The sequence below is a fragment of the Cicer arietinum genome, chromosome 4 (assembly GCF_000331145.2).
Source record: "Cicer arietinum cultivar CDC Frontier isolate Library 1 chromosome 4, Cicar.CDCFrontier_v2.0, whole genome shotgun sequence".
NCBI classification, from domain to species: Eukaryota; Viridiplantae; Streptophyta; class Magnoliopsida; order Fabales; family Fabaceae; genus Cicer; species Cicer arietinum.
This window is the reverse complement of record NC_021163.2, coordinates 50,208,694-50,224,903: the sequence shown is the minus strand read 5'-3', so window position 1 is coordinate 50,224,903 and position 16,210 is coordinate 50,208,694. Positions and strand designations below refer to the sequence as shown.

Below are 16,210 nucleotides of genomic sequence, written 5' to 3'. Positions count from 1 at the left end.
GACATAAAGATAATTGAATATTAGTGGATATAATTTACACGCAACAATAAAGTTTATGTCGCAACAATAAAGTTTATTTATTTATTTATTATTGTTGACAAAATGTATATATTTTATTGAATCATATATGATATATAGAAATAAAATTAATACTATAATTGCTAATTTTTAATTATAATATTCCTCCATCAATGCTCCTCTACAATCTTTATAAGTACCTGCCCTTTCCACAGTATTTTACTACAAAAGTACGTTCTAGTAATTTATCACTTAAATTTTATTAGTGTTTTTCTTATTTCAAAAATGAAAATACTCTTTGCTTTCTTTCTATTGTTTTTCATTGCTTCACCTAGCTTGTGCTCTCAATTAGTAAATCATAAAATATTACTAGATGACAGCAATTACTTCAATGTTCTTAATTATGGTGCCAAGGGTGATGGCCAAACTGATGATTCAAATGTATATATATATTTTTTTTGTTATATAGTTTTATTTTTCAATCTTTTATATTTCTTACTTTTTGAGATAAAATTTATCTATTCTAATACACTTTAACTTTATGTTAAAAGGCATTTTTGAAAGCATGGCAAGATGTTTGTAGTACAAGACAAAGTAATCCAACACTTCTCATACCGAATGGCAAAAGATTCATGTTGCAACCTGTGTCGTTTCAAGGCCCTTGCATATCTTCACGGGTTAACGTTGTGGTAGGTCATAAGTTATTAAGTTACACATATATGTATGACTATGTTATTTTAGGTGTTTTGTCAATCATATTCTCATGCATATATTACACTTATATGAATTGTTAGGGAAATTTTAGCTAATTTTCGAGATAAATAAGTACCTCTACTTTAGACATTTTGTCAATCATATTATTGTTTTTTCTGAGGGATGTCCTATTTATTCATTCTCATTTATACGTGGATTATTACTTTATCGATTATTCCTTTAATGGAGTATTACACATTTATGCATGATTAGGGAAATTTCAATAATTTCTAAATATAAGTACATATTAATTTGTCAATCAAATAATTATTTTTAGGGAAATAATTTGTCAATCAAATAATTATTTTTAGGGAAATAATTTGTCAATTAAATAATTCTGTTTTCTCATGCATATCCTATTAATTAATGCTGATTACATAATCGATCATTCCTAATATTAATATGTGGGTTGGCAGCTTCAAGGAACTATTAGTGCCCCAAAAAGTATTGAGGAATGGGATTGGACAAAAGGTGATGTTGGGAAATCATGGATCCAATTCTGGCACATAAATGGCCTTGTTATCAATGGAGGAGGAACAGTTGATGGCCAAGGTGCTCCTTGGTGGAACAAATTTCATGACCAAACTGACCTTACTAGGCCAACGGTAACTTATATAATTGCATTTTTTTTTAATTTAAATTATATCAATAATGGCAAATGTAAACTTTTTTTTTAAAGTCCGTAACAAACAAGCTTAAAATATATAATTAATTATTTCATCTGACACTTATATGCAGGCTCTTAGATTTAGTAACTGTGATAATCTTAATGTTGCCACGTTGACTCACATCAACAGTCCAAAAAATCATATAAGCATTACTTCATGCGATGGTGTTCGCATCTCAAATCTTCATATAAATGCACCAGAGGAGAGTCCCAACACGGATGGATTTGATATCTCTTCATCATCCAACATCTTGATTTATCATTCAACCATCTCAACTGGTTCAATTTTAGATTGTTCCCTATTATTATATATTACAAAGTCACAAATTATTTCCCATACTTTATTTATAAGCACAAATGAGACTAAAAGGAGTATAGGGGTTTTGCATCTTATTAATTTTCTTATATTTATTCTTTATTTTAGGTGATGATTGTATCGCCATTAATAGTGGTTCCAACTTCATCAACATAACCGATGTTTATTGTGGACCTGGCCATGGAATTAGGTTAGTTGTTTAAATAATTTTATGATTTTTTGCATTATGTTATTGCTTTTTTAGCATTATGTTATTGTTGTAACCGTAATGTGTTGGTCACTATATATATATATATATATATATAGTGTCGGAAGCCTTGGAAAAGATGGAGATTTTGCTATGGTAGAAGAGGTACTTGTAAAAAATTGCACTTTTAGTGGGACTACAAATGGTGCTAGAATCAAGACATGGGTGGTAAGTATCGATTCTAATTAATTGGATGTATAATTAAATTAACTCTTGTGGGGATTAATAATTTTATAACATTTTTCTTAAAAAGTCACTTTTTAAGAAAAATAAAAGAGGACCAGTTTGTTATAGCTTTTTGTTTAATAAACTATTTTTTTAGAATAAGTAACAAACAGGCTCATAATCACTTTTGGAAAAGAAATTGGAAAAAATCTAAAAGTAACTTCAAATGGGAAGTTATTTTTGATAGCTTCTATAAAAAATTATCATTTATAACTGATTTTTTTAAATAATGATTTTCAATATGACAAATAAATAAAAGCAAACTCTATCTTTTTTTTTTAAATCTTTAAAATATAGGGTATGTTTGTTTAAGATTTTTTTTAAATGATTTTTTTAATAGTATGTTATTGTTTTTTATAACAATTTTAAAAAATAATTTTAAACATAATATTTTCAAATGAAAAATTGAATTAAATAGTTTTTCTTAAAACACCATTTTAAATATTTCATCTATTTGTTAATTTTTTTATAATAAAATTTCAAAAATAATTAAAATAAAAAACTATTTTCATAAGTTCTTCATAAAAATTATTTTTAAAAGATACCTTCTAAAAAAATATGATTTTTATAATATTAAAATCTCTAATAATAAATATTTAAATTAACGAATATTAAAATTATTTTTTTATCGATAGCAAATGACTTTAAAGATTTTTATATAAATTTTTATAAAAATAATTTTTAAAATATAAAGTCAAATCACTTTTTGATTTTTTGAAATAAATCGGATAAAATAGTGTTGATGTTAATTTGGTTTGTGTTTTATGAAATATATAGGGAGGACGTGGTTATGCAAGGAAGATCACATTCGAAGATATTAAACTTTATAAAGTGGATCACCCTGTGATTATTGATCAACAATACGATGCCTTATTATCAAGTACAAATGACGCAGTTAAAATTAGTGATGTTACTTATCGCAAAATTCGAGGAACATCAAATGATAACGATGCAATTGAATTGAATTGTGCTTCTATTGGTTGCACCAACATTGTATTTGAAAACATCTACATAATTGGTGTTGATGGAGAGACCACATCTTCGTCGTGCAGAAATGTTGAAGGAACTAGCTCTTATTGTAATCCAAAGATCCCATGTCTTTAGTGTTTATTTAGATACTACTATTATAGGTGTCTAAGAATACTAAAAAACAAATTGTTGATATATTTCATTGTTAGAGAATAAGTAGTTCCACGTTCTTAGAAATAGAATTGGTTAAATGAGTAGATTGTAATAATACTTTTGTTATATTTTTATTCTCTTTTTCTACAAAAAGAGGGCAGTGTCCAAGGAAAAGAAAAAACTATAATTATACTGAACAATTTCATATTTATTAGATTGATAAATTTGAATCTGCTTTATTAAAATTAAATGGCTAATAATTAAATTTGATAACTTATCCATATTTATTAGATTGATAAATTTGAATCTGCTTTATTAAAATTAAACGGCTAATAATTAAATTTGGTAACTTAAATTATAAAATAAAGGGTAAAAATTTACAATTTTTTAGATTGTATGATAAAGATCAACAATCATAATGTGACTGAATGTGTGAATTTAATAGTACGGAATCCAATTTGACTATATGAATATTTTTTTTATTGACGGATTTTTACCATGCTTGTGTTTTTTTTAAATTTAATTAGTTATACAGAAATTATGTATAATTTTACATACGGTTGTTTGTGAAAAAAAATAATCAAATTTAACATACTACATAATAAATATAAAAAATATTGTCAAATGTTATTGCACATTTTTTTGGAAAATGCTGAATGTTTTAGAATCAGATTTTTTTTTTCATTCACTCTATATGACTTTTTTTTTATCAATCTCTAATAAATTAACAATTTATCATTCTTGCATTTCTTCGGATCTTTAATTCGTACTAAATATCATCACTCTATTTTTTTGTCAACAAATAGTCGCACATTCTAAATATGGTGGATTTCGTAGAGATAGTATGGTTTGTCTGCAAAAAAAATGGGTTGGATTTTAAAATCATCTTGCCACCTCATTCAAGAGTGAGTTCGTAAACAAGCAATGTGTGAGTTGACATGTTAAATCCAAAAAAGAAAATTATACATAAATTAAAGAGAAAAATAATATACAATGTTAGTTTTAATTAGTTTTTACATTAACGTTCAATAAAAATAGAGTAAAAGGTATTATTTTTAAAAATTGATTATTAAATAACCATATATAGTAAGACAATGGATTTCTATTATACAACGATATAAAATTATTTTTTATTCTCAATGCATGATCATTGACTCTAAATTTAATGATGGAAAAGTGAATAAGAAAAACTTTGATATAAATAATACTCAACCCTAATTAATTTGTTCTTAAATCTTGACCACACCAATTCTTTAGAACATAATTCATCCTAGCTCTTTATAACAAAAACTAGAATGTAAACTCGTGGTTGCACGGGTGAAACGGTTAATTTAAAACTCAAGGTGGTTGTATAAAATTTGTTTCACAAAACTGTGATTCATTATAATCAAGGATACGTATGTGAAAGCACTAAGAACTTTTAAAATATAATATTAATTATGAATAATTCAAAGATGTATTGAGTGACTATTATTAGGACAACGTTCCTTCTAATTGGTCGATAAATTTCAAGTCTAAATGTTTGAAAGCATATATAAATTTATACAGGTTCAATATACATGTAGAAAAAAACACTAAATAATTTATTAGCATGCTGGATACAATAGACACTAGTTCGATATACATGTTCAATACACATGTAGACAAAAATTCATGTTTGAAAACATAAACCTTACGTGTTGAGCAATACAAATGTCTTTAGTGTGTTTTTACTTTTTAGTTATGCTTAGACGAAGGTTTATTTTTGTATAAATTTAATAAAATTAAATTCAAGATAATTTAGATATTTAAGTTAGAAATAGAGTTTATAATATTTTGACTTTTATTTTAATTGTTGTTTAATTGGACTTTTCAACTATTAGGCATTTTATTTTAGAACCACCACTAATTTTCCACCACCAATTTTCCATCTATTTCGAAGAGATAATAATGCTGGAGAACACCAAATGCTCCTCTAAATGAAGCAAGTATTTGACTTTTCGAGACTCTCTTACAAATTTTAACCGCTACACTAACTAAAATTTGCTTTTACCTGCGTCATTTCCTGCGGATTTAAGCACAAAATCCGGAAACATACTTTACCTGCGAATTTCTTAGCGGAATCATATCTCCACGTAAAACCATCGTAGATAATAGTTACATGAGGATTTCTGTATCCGTAGGTAAGTTACCTGCGGATAAATCCGCAGCACATATTAAGCAAACTTAAAGCATTTTCGTACGATTTTTCATGCAGAAATATCTGTAGTACGTTTCCTACAAATGAACATCTGCAGGTATATCCACATGAAATTTTACAACAAATGCGTTTGGCATGTAAATCCGCAGGTAATTTCGTATCAAAATTATTTTCAAAAGAAACCCAAATGTTTAAATTTCTGCTGTAATTGAGTTTTTTTATTTTTTTATTTATATGAAAATTTCAACTAAAAATATATGAAAATATTATTATAAATATATTTTTTAAATATTTAATATTAGTCTTTAATTTAAATACTATTGCAATATTTCAAAATAAAATTTATATCATATTTTCAAATCAAAACTAAATATGAATTAAAGTATGATCCAACTATTGTGATAATTCTAAACAAAATTTATATCATGTTCGCAAATCATAACTAAGTATTAATTAAAGCACAAAAAAACCATATATAATCAAGTACATGATACAACCAATTTAACAAAATAAAAACAAATATTACTCAATATGATTACTACCAATGTCATCATCCCCACTACCTTCATCAGTTTCACGGTTGGATTGTGGTGATGAACTTGGACGAGAAGATCCAACAAATCCTAAAGGTTGCATCAGAAAGGTTAAATTTTGTTCGTCTCGACTATCTCTTTTTCTTGTCGTTGCAACTGTTGCTTCATCAAAACTATTTTTGCTCCTGTTTTTGCAACGATTCATTCAAAGCATGAACTTAACTTCTCAAAGCATCAACCTCTAAATTAACCTCTGAATCAGAACGCATTGTTGGCTGATTTAGATTCAAGACTAAATATTCTACCTTTCTTTCTCCCAACTACATCCACCCATATATCAATATCAGACGACATCCACCCATATATCAATATCAGACAACATCCACCCATAGCCAACAAATCCTGTGATTAGAGTACAAGGTCAGTCAGTATCAAAAAGAATATTATAACATTAGCACAACAATTGATCTGAGATAATTAAAATAATTTCTGACACTTGAAAGATCTAAATAATTTAACACAATGTAATCTTATTATTCCTCAACAAGCCTATTTAGTCAATAAGAAAAGAAATACACCACATACCATTGCAGAGCTGGTGTCATTAGGTATCATAAAATGCAACTTCTTATAACGTGTTTTCTCTATCGACAACTGGTTTTGGATGAGTAAATGTAAAAACCTATGCTCAAACAAAATCAACAAAACAATTATCAACAATAACAAGACAGAAACCTTAACAAACATGTAAACCAATAAGGATGAATACATTCACATGAAATCAAATAAATAAACAATAATTTAAAAAAACCAAGATAAATCAGTGTGCGAAATAAAAAGAATTCACATACAAAGACGGTATTGAAATTCCATCTGACTTTAAAAATCTCTAAATTCCATCAAGGCACTCGAAAGACAGTTCATTGTTCCCAAAAGAACCTAGCAATTCACTAACCTAAATTCAAGCCAACAGCAATCAGACACTTGACCATAAACAACAAAAGTCAAATCATTGACAATGACAAAATGACCAAAAAAGTTACCAATATGTCAGCTTTCTCAGGGGCGTTCCAATGGCGCATGTCACTTGAGACTATGGTAACAGTATCTTCCCATCCCTTTAATTTAACTAATACCTGTTCCAGAAAAAAAAAAACTCAGGTCTAAATTAATGGAATTAATCAATTGAAGAGTAATATCAACAATCAGAAGATGGAAGCCCTGCTTAGAAAGTTATTATAATTGTCATAAACATCTTAATTAATGGGCGAAAGGAGTAAAATAATTTATATCTTATACTGAAAAAACAAAATATGAGTAGAGAACATAAAGTAATCAACCAATTGAACCCACGCTATCATGAACAACAGATGAGATATGTAACAGTGAGCAAACATTAACAAGCTGATAAAATATTATTGCTTAGTAATGGCACTATACCCACCATGTTTTTCATGTCTAACTTACTGACACCCATATTTACATACATACAGGTGCCAAAATCTTAAAACTTTGTTTATCAAAAATTCAAACATACTTCACTAAATAATGCTTCAGAAAAAAATACAGAAAAATGCTGGAGAAGGATTACAGAAAAAATTACCCAACTTCACTTGAACAGAAAAAAATGTTGGAGAAGCTTAAAAGGCATGACAGGTGAAACAACCACTCAAGCAACCCATCTGGCCGAGAATAAACACAAAATAGCTATTCAAAAATAAACACAAAATATAGTTTAGCCTTTCCAAGTTACAATTCTCCAATTTAGGCAATTAGCTTCATGAACATGAAAAACACAGTGAGAATGTGAGAGTGAGAGAAAGTGATGAAGCATTTTACCACAAAGACTTGCCACTACCAGTAGCCATGACTACCAAGGGATCCCTTTTCTCAAGACAAGGGTGCCTGCAGAGGCACTTACGGCAGTGCCAAAAATGAAGAGAATTCCAGCAACTAACATAGTTAGTTTGTGACCTAGCTTTCTGGTTACAGGGGAAACAGCCATGGAAGCTACCAAGGCTGCAAGGTAAAAAGATGATGTGAACAACTGAAGCATTTGATTGTCATATTTGCAGTAGTTGCTTTCAACTGAAGCTTTGCAAGATGCCTGGTGTGACAATTGTTTTTGGCTGCAAAACAATTGGAAAAAGAAAGACAAAGCGAAAATTCACGTAAGAATTTTCCACAAGAACCAAACTTACTCCCCTTAAAATAATCATAACGAGAACATTATACCCCATGCAATCAAAGAGAGTAACACTACAAATCATCTAGAATCACTTCTCTTTAAAAACCAAATTTTTAAGAAAGCATCAATAACATTCAAAACTCCTTAATGTTACTATCCTTTTTGTGAAAGGTAAATCACACTTCAGCAATCTACCATACAAATTAAACTAATTTTATTACAATCCCAATATTTTGAGACAACACAATAGCATACTAAACTCCTTACTATTATCATCATTTTGAAATAAAAGAAAATCAAATTCCAACATTTTAGTAATTGAATTTAATGAAACAAAGCTATTAACTAATACTATTTTCCACAATTGAACACTCCTCTTGAATCCATTATCATCAAATTCTAAGCGTGAAAAAAATGATTATTATCAGAAGAAAATTAACCCAATAGCTCACAAGCTTGTTGAACACATTCAGCAAGCCATTGAACATTGAGAGGAAGCTCCAACAATTTCTGCCAGAACTCCCTTCATGTTTAATTACCTCTATTTCATTTTTTTTTTTTGCTTTCTATGCAGGATAAGGCCCTTCAAGAAAAAAACAACTTGCTTGTAAAAAAGGTTACTAATGTTTTTGTCACTATAACTCTATCTTTATATAGAGTAATATGGTTCTTAATGGAATCTCACTGTTCATGATTTGAGTGAAAACTAGATAAAGGAGAAAGAGAAAGAATTGGCCCAACTTGAGCAGCAATATGATGCTATCGATCTAACCTCCATTGTGCTGGCATCTTAACCATTGGAGACATTGAACATTGGGTTAGTGCATTTTAATTTCACATGTACCTCAAAGTGTTTTAGATATATTACCCTTTTCAATGTCAATTGTTAATATATTATGGTAATAATTAGAGTTTCAGGTTTGAACTTCTTTCTCAAACTCAACTTCTCATAGTGTTGGAGCTCAACTAATTGAGTTATTCGCAAAAGCAAGTTATCCCAAAAGCAAGTTTTGAACAATAGAGAGAAATCCAAATACACCTACAACAAAAACTAACTACCAAGACTAACAACCTTTAAGTTGGTGACTATGACCAACAATATCAAACGTAGTATGTGAGATCAAGTCAGAAACATCATTTCCTAAACATACACAACAATAAATTGGACATTCAAAACCCTATGCGAAGTTAAAATTAGCATCAACTCAAATCTATGACTCTAAACAAACACAAAATCAAGTGAACCAGAAAAACGAATTGAAATATACCACGATTAATGTCACAAACTAACGAGAAACTAGCATTAGTGATAGAATCAAATACCTCAATAAATTGAAACTGAAATCGGCTTAAAAAGCTGATAAAGATTTGAGGAATGAGAAGTGCAAATCAACGTAAATGAGAAGCGCAAGGGTGCAAGCGTGAAGAATCTGTGGGAGAGAAAATGAAAATATGATAAGCAAATCCACAATTTTGAAGAATAACATAAAATTCCTAATTTTGAACAGATGAAAAACGTTAGCAATGATTTCAGAACACAAATATATTATTAATAATCTCAATCGAATAATGAATCAACCAAATCACTAAACCCTAAAACAATGTAATTTTGTGATACCATACCTTGTTGAGTTGATGATTTTTAACGGTAGTTGAAGGCCGAACAAGCAGGTATTGGTGGCTCGATTTGCACCTACGTGAACGGAGGAGGGCGGTGGAGGCCATGGTGGTGGCTATTTGCGATGAAAAGAGGAAGAGAAAGAAGAACGGATGAAAATGTATTTGCGAACCGAGGAGGGCGGAAGAGAGAGTGGCATGTTGATTTTAGAGAAAATGTATTTTACTTCTCTATATGTATTTTCTGTCTACGAAATACTCAAACTAAGAATATTTTTCCTTTTGTGTTCACACATTTGAACTTAGGTAATTTTCATTATTAAAATGATAATTTCAACATGAACATTAATTAAAATTTTTATATTTTAAAATAAAATAATAGTATTAATAAATGATATATTTAAATCATAATAATAAATATACACAGTAAATTAAAAATAATTTATATTTAAAGTTTCGAAATAATATCAAATAAGGTTTCAAAATTTATTCGAAACTTTGGTAAATTTAAAACTTTCGAAATGTAAATATGCTAAAAAAATTACCAATTTCGAAACTTTGAAAAAATACCAAAAACGGTTATAAATTCTATAGAAAAATTCATCACCGATCAGATATTATTATTATTACTACTACTGATAATTCATCACCCATCAAATTTTAATATCAATAAATTAATAGTAATAAATAATAATAAATTTATAATAATAAATTTATAATAATAAATTTATAGTAATAAAAAGCAATATATATATAGTAATAAATTAATAGTAATAAATTAGAAATAAATTAGATGAAGAATGAAATAAATTTGATATATAATTTTGGAAGTTTCCGTAATTTTAAAAAAAAATTGAAAGTTTCGAAACTTCTGAAACTTTTGAAATGGAATTACTTCAAAGGTTTGAAATTTTTGAAGTATATAACCTTCGTAAGTTTCAAATTCATCCAAACTTTCGAATCTTTTTGGAAAAATATACTTCGAAAACTTCATATTCATCTAAAGTTTCTAAAATTTTTAAAATATTTCATTTCGAAAGTTTGATATTATTCCAAAGTTTCGAAATTAGTAATTTTTTCTGCATAATTAAATTTTGAAAGTTTTCAACTTCACAAAATTTTTAAATAAATCAAAATATTGGTATTATTTCGAAAGTTTGAAATTTTCGAAAGCTAAGAAAGTTTTTATAATTTTCGAAAGTAGGGGGTGGGAAACTAGAATGGTAATTTTTTCATGATTTTATACAAATTAAACAAGGGCAAAATAGTCTTTAAAAAAATTTGAGGGGGTGGGAGGTAAAATGGAGGGGTGCACGGTACAAAACTCCTATTAAGTTTTAGAAAGAAAAAATTCTAAGTTGTTTTACAACAATAGTGATAGATTATACACAATTAATCAACTCTAATCGATCAGATTAATTAAAAAAAAAAAAATAGAATTAGACAAATATATTTCATTAATTTTTTTTAGAATTTTAAATTTTACATTACTTAAGTGTTCTGAATTAGTCATATTCACTTAATTCATAATTTTCCAATAACTTAACGTCACCTAAAATAACTTTTACTCAAAAAAAAATTGAAAAAAACACTCACTATTCCTAAAAAGTATGATGTTGCATCAACTATTTTTCGAAAAGTAAAAGCGTTAGATCATAGAAGTTTAATAACCTTTAAAAAAAACTACTTAATTTGTACAAAAGTTCGTAAGAAAATCCGCAGGGAATTACCTTCGGAATTTGCTGCGGAAGTTTCATGTGGAATATACCACAGATATATCTTTAAGAAAATTGCAAAGTTTGTTGCGGATATATAGTCACATGTAAATCCGCAGCAAACGAAAACTTTACCTGTGAATCTGCCTGCAGAACCTGGTACCGCAGAATTATTCCTAAAATAATGTTGAATCGTAGGAAAATCCTTGGATATTACTTTCGGATATATATCCGGATGAAAAGCCGCAGGAAAAACGCCAATTTCTAATAGTGATATTTTTGTACATTGTATTATATATTTGAATACATAATTTGACTTATATCTATGTATCAAACGAAATTACAACTATAAAAAGATAATTAAATATTAAGTCAGTTGTCTATAAAAATCGAGTTAAAAATATGTATTTTATAATGCAATTTTAAGTTGGTTATGTATTAATAAATTTATTAAAACACGTTTTTTTAAGTCAGCACCAACTTAAAATGTGTCTTACATACTAAAATCTTTAGGCTTAATTGCACTTTTGGTCCCCCTATTATAGGTGAAAATTGAAAGTAGTCCCCCCATTTTGTTTCTCCCTAGTTTTAGTCCCCCAAACAAAATTTGAGTCCAAATCATGATGAGTTGTCATTTTTTAATGATGTGTCAATAAAAAGCTGACGTGGCAGACGCATACGTGGAATAAACTTATTATTATATTATTTCTGATTAAAAAATATAATTTATATTTTTAAAAATTATTATTATAATTGTTAAAAATCATTATTACAAATAAAATTTATTTGTTAAAATTAAATTAAAAAAAATGAACCCTAAGCTTGAACCAGAAGCATATCATTCAACAAAAGCTTGAACCCTAAATTAAAAAACAGCCCCAATTCAACAAAAGCTCCCAAATAGATTCTGATTCTGATTTCTTCATCATAAACATATTCCGACTTCGTCTTCTTCTTCATTGTTGGTCACCGTCTTCGTGTTCCGTGTTGGTGTTCGTTCTGTGTTCGTGTTTGTGTTTCGTCATGTGTTGGTGTTCGTCCTGTGTTTCTTCTTCTTCATCGTCTTCGTATTGGTGTTCGTCCAGTGTTCGTGTTTGTGTTTCGTTTCTTCTTCGTTTGTATTTCGTTGTTTCTTCTCTTGTTCTCTGTTTTTTTGGGAAAAGAATGTCTTGTCATTCGTATTCAGTTACAAGCAACAATTCTCATTTGAGAATTAGAAGAAGAGAATGTTTGTGTGGACTTGAATCTCCTTTGTGTACTTCTTGGACGGCTGAAAATCCAGGTCGAAGGTTTCATGGTTGTGGATTTTATAAGGTAAACTATTTATCAAAATTCTGGAATTTATTTATTTAAATTTGTTTTCTGTATTGCTTACGTATTCTGGAATTTTTGTTGTTGTTATGTTTAGTTACAGGGTAAAAAATCTTGCAATTTTTTTGATTGGTTTGATGAGCCAATGACAGAACGTGCAAAAGAAGTTATTATGTCTTTGATGAAAAGGATTGATGAATTCAAGAAGAAAGATAATGTGACAAAAAATTGTGATGATGAAATGAAGTTGAAGTTGAAGTTGAAACGAATGAAAGGCTTTCTGACACTTTCCTGGCTTTTGATTATTGTTCTTTTGGTTATTGTAATGTTGAAGTAATTAAAATGATTGGATTAAGGGTGTTTTGTAATGATGTAATTTAGGGTGTTTATGGTTGAAATTGTAATGTAATGTAATTGTTTAATATAATCAAATGAAATTAGTATTATTGTAATTTGATTGTCTATTTTTACATGTTAATAACTCAATTTGATATCATTGTATAAATAAAATTTGGTCAAACAATTTTTCAGTTGTTTGAAATAATCAGAATAATCTGGTCAAAATAATCAGAACAATATTCCAATTTTTGAACCTAAATTTGATAATCAGAATAATGACAATAATCAAAACAATTTTTCAGAATAATCTAGTCCATAATCTGAAGTTAGAATTTTGATATCATTTCATCATTACATACTACTGCATTACAAAATAAAATTGTTCCTTCACAAGTAACCAAAATAAAAGTACATATTCATAGTAACCAAATTATATAGGTCCAAGTATGATTACATATTCATAATAACCAAAATAAAAATCACAAGTTTCGTGTCTTCAATTGATTTGTGAATCTTGAATTTGTGGAGCTTGTGAATCTTGAGATAAAATTGTTGGTGTTTCTCCCTCATCACCTCCAACCCTTGTTGTCTTTACTCTCTTTGTTCTGTTGATGTTATTTCCACCTTTTGGTATCTCTCTATCTGCTGCACTTTTACCCTTGCATGTCCTCGTGTTGTGGCCAAGCTTCCCACAGTTCTTACATTTCACAATTGCAAACTGTCTTGGTAGTTTGTTAGAACCTTTTGTCTCGTCATTGGACTTGTTCCTTTTTTCCTTTGGTCTACCCGGTGCTCTTCTCATGATTGGGGGATTTATAGGATCTCCATTTGATGCATGCCAAAGTTTTGGTCCATTTGATGGCATTATAATGTAAGAGTAGCATGTCAAGAAGTTTGTTTTCTTATTTAAAGAACCAAAAACATGTCAAAAAAAACTAAATCACAACAAAACCAAAACCAAATTGCAGGGCAAAACGAAATTAGAACAAAATAAAGCATGTGGCTGAACCAGAACCAAACTACAACAAAATTAGAACAAAGTAAACCAGAACTAAACCAAAACAAGCACAAGAATAAAACCAGAACCAGATTGAACAGAACAAAACTAGCTGAACCAGAACCAAATAAAGCATGTGGCTGAACTAGCAGAACCAGAACCAAATAAAGCATGTGGCTGAACTAGCAGAACCAGAAATGAACAAATCTAGCAGAACCAGAACCAAATAAAGCATGTGGCTGAACTAGCATGTGGCTGAACTAGCAGAACCAAAAATGAACAAATCTAGCAGAACCAGAACTAAATAAAAGCATGTGGCTGAACTAGCAGAACCAGAAATGAACAAATCTAGCAGAACCAGAACCAAATAAAGCATGTGGCAGAAATAGCATGTGGCTGAACTAGCAGAACCAGAAATGAACAAATCTAGCAGAACCAGAACCAAATAAAGCATGTGGCTGAACTAGCATGTGGCTGAACCAAATAAGTCACTGAACAGAACCAGAACATAACCATAACAGAACCATCAACAAGCAGAACCAGAATAGAACCATGAACAAACTACAACAAGAAGAACAGAACCAGAATCATAACTGAACAAAACTAGAACAAGCAGAACCAGAACATAACCACCAACAAACTACAACAAGCAGAACATCAATAAACTACAACAAGCAGAACCAGAACAAGAACTCTAAACTGAATAAGGACTCTAAACTGAATAAGGACTCTAAACTGAACTAGAACAAGCAGAACCAGAACATCAATAATGCAGAACCAGAACATCAATAATGCAAAATACCAAGCACAACTAGAACAATTTAAACTAGAACCAGAATTGAACTAGCAGAATAAAACCAGAACAAGCACAAGAATAAAACCAGAACCAGAACAAGCACAAGAATAAAACCATAACAAAATTGAACAGAACTAGAATTGAACATCAATAATGCAGAATACCAATAATGCAGTTAAAATCAAGTTTTATACCTATAATAAGGTGAAACGTACGATTCTGGATCAGCTTTGTTATGCCATATACAAACAAAAGCATGGCAACACGGAATACCAGTCAAATCAAACTTATGACAAGCACAAGTTTGTGTGTGTAGATTTACCGTATAAGTATCTACACCATTTGTGACACTAAACAAGTTAAAATCATCATCTCCATGCCAAGTTGGGAACCAACCCCCAGCAATGCAGAACAAGCAGCACATCAAAATGCAGAACCAATAATGCAGTTAAAATCAAGTTTTATACCTATAATAAGGTGAAACGTACGATTCTGGATCAGCTTTGTTATGCCATATGCAAACAAGAGCATGGCAACACGGAATACCGGTCAAATCCCACTTACGACAAGCACAAGTTTTTGTGTGTAGATTTACCGTATAAGTATCTACACCATTTGTGACACTAAACAAGTTAAAATCATCATCTCCATGCCAAGTTGCGAACCAACACCCAGCTGCTCTTTTTGCCTTTTCCAATATTTGTTGAATACTAGGACATATATTGCCTCTATATCGTAGCATGAGTTCTTTTTGTTTCACAATCCTTACTGTAATGTAATGTTTCAAACCTTCAAGTAATGTTATGATAGGCTTATCTCTATACTCCAATACAACCATGTTGAAAGCCTCACACATGTTGTTTACTTGAAGGTCACATTGTGTATCAGTGCGAAATGTTGACCTAGTCCACATAGATGGTGGAAGTTGCATCATGTCTTTCCATGCATCTTCATTGATTGCCTTAAATTTTTGCATTGCTTTCTCCCAATCCTGGACCACAGTAGCTCTTGTTGCCAACCAAAGAAGCTCTTTCATATGTCCTCCAGGATACTTATTTTTTCCAATTCCCATACAAGTGTTTAACACATAATCGGTGTTCCACATGGGCCCCAATGTTGGCAATGGCCGGTACCAATCCCTGAAACAGATTATTTAGAAACAAATTGCTTAAAAGCAGATTGCTTAA

The 16,210-nt window shown here is 29.6% G+C and overlaps 2 protein-coding genes and 1 long non-coding RNA gene across 4 annotated transcripts in view; 1 reads left to right on the top strand and 2 right to left on the bottom strand.

Moving 5' to 3' along the window:
• Window positions 1-303: 303 nt before the first annotated feature.
• On the top strand, window positions 304-3,330 carry LOC101511977 (probable polygalacturonase At3g15720). Its single transcript, XM_004497969.1, has 7 exons — window positions 304-459; window positions 570-707; window positions 1,188-1,376; window positions 1,510-1,717; window positions 1,863-1,944; window positions 2,061-2,169; window positions 3,004-3,330. The coding sequence occupies exons 1-7, from the start codon at window positions 304-306 to the stop codon at window positions 3,328-3,330; spliced, it is 1,209 nt and encodes a 402-aa protein (XP_004498026.1).
• Window positions 3,331-5,929: 2,599 nt separating this feature from the next.
• Window positions 5,930-10,098, bottom strand: LOC101498177 (uncharacterized). Of its 2 annotated transcripts, none has more exons than XR_001143738.3 (8): window positions 9,872-10,098; window positions 9,572-9,678; window positions 7,900-8,189; window positions 7,664-7,742; window positions 7,104-7,196; window positions 6,912-7,015; window positions 6,646-6,742; window positions 5,930-6,462 (listed from the first exon to the last, which is right to left on the bottom strand). It is a non-coding gene; the product is annotated as an uncharacterized lncRNA (long non-coding RNA). The 2 variants fall into 2 exon arrangements; XR_189717.4 differs by having other exon boundaries at window positions 7,664-7,767; window positions 9,872-10,096.
• A 5,379-nt stretch (window positions 10,099-15,477) lies between these two features.
• Window positions 15,478-16,210, bottom strand: part of LOC140920101 (uncharacterized) — a 1,421-nt gene continuing 688 nt past the window's right edge. The window contains exon 3 of the mRNA XM_073367417.1: window positions 15,478-16,162. Coding sequence (XP_073223518.1) covers window positions 15,478-16,162 — 685 coding nt within the window. The remainder of the gene's footprint in view (window positions 16,163-16,210) is intronic.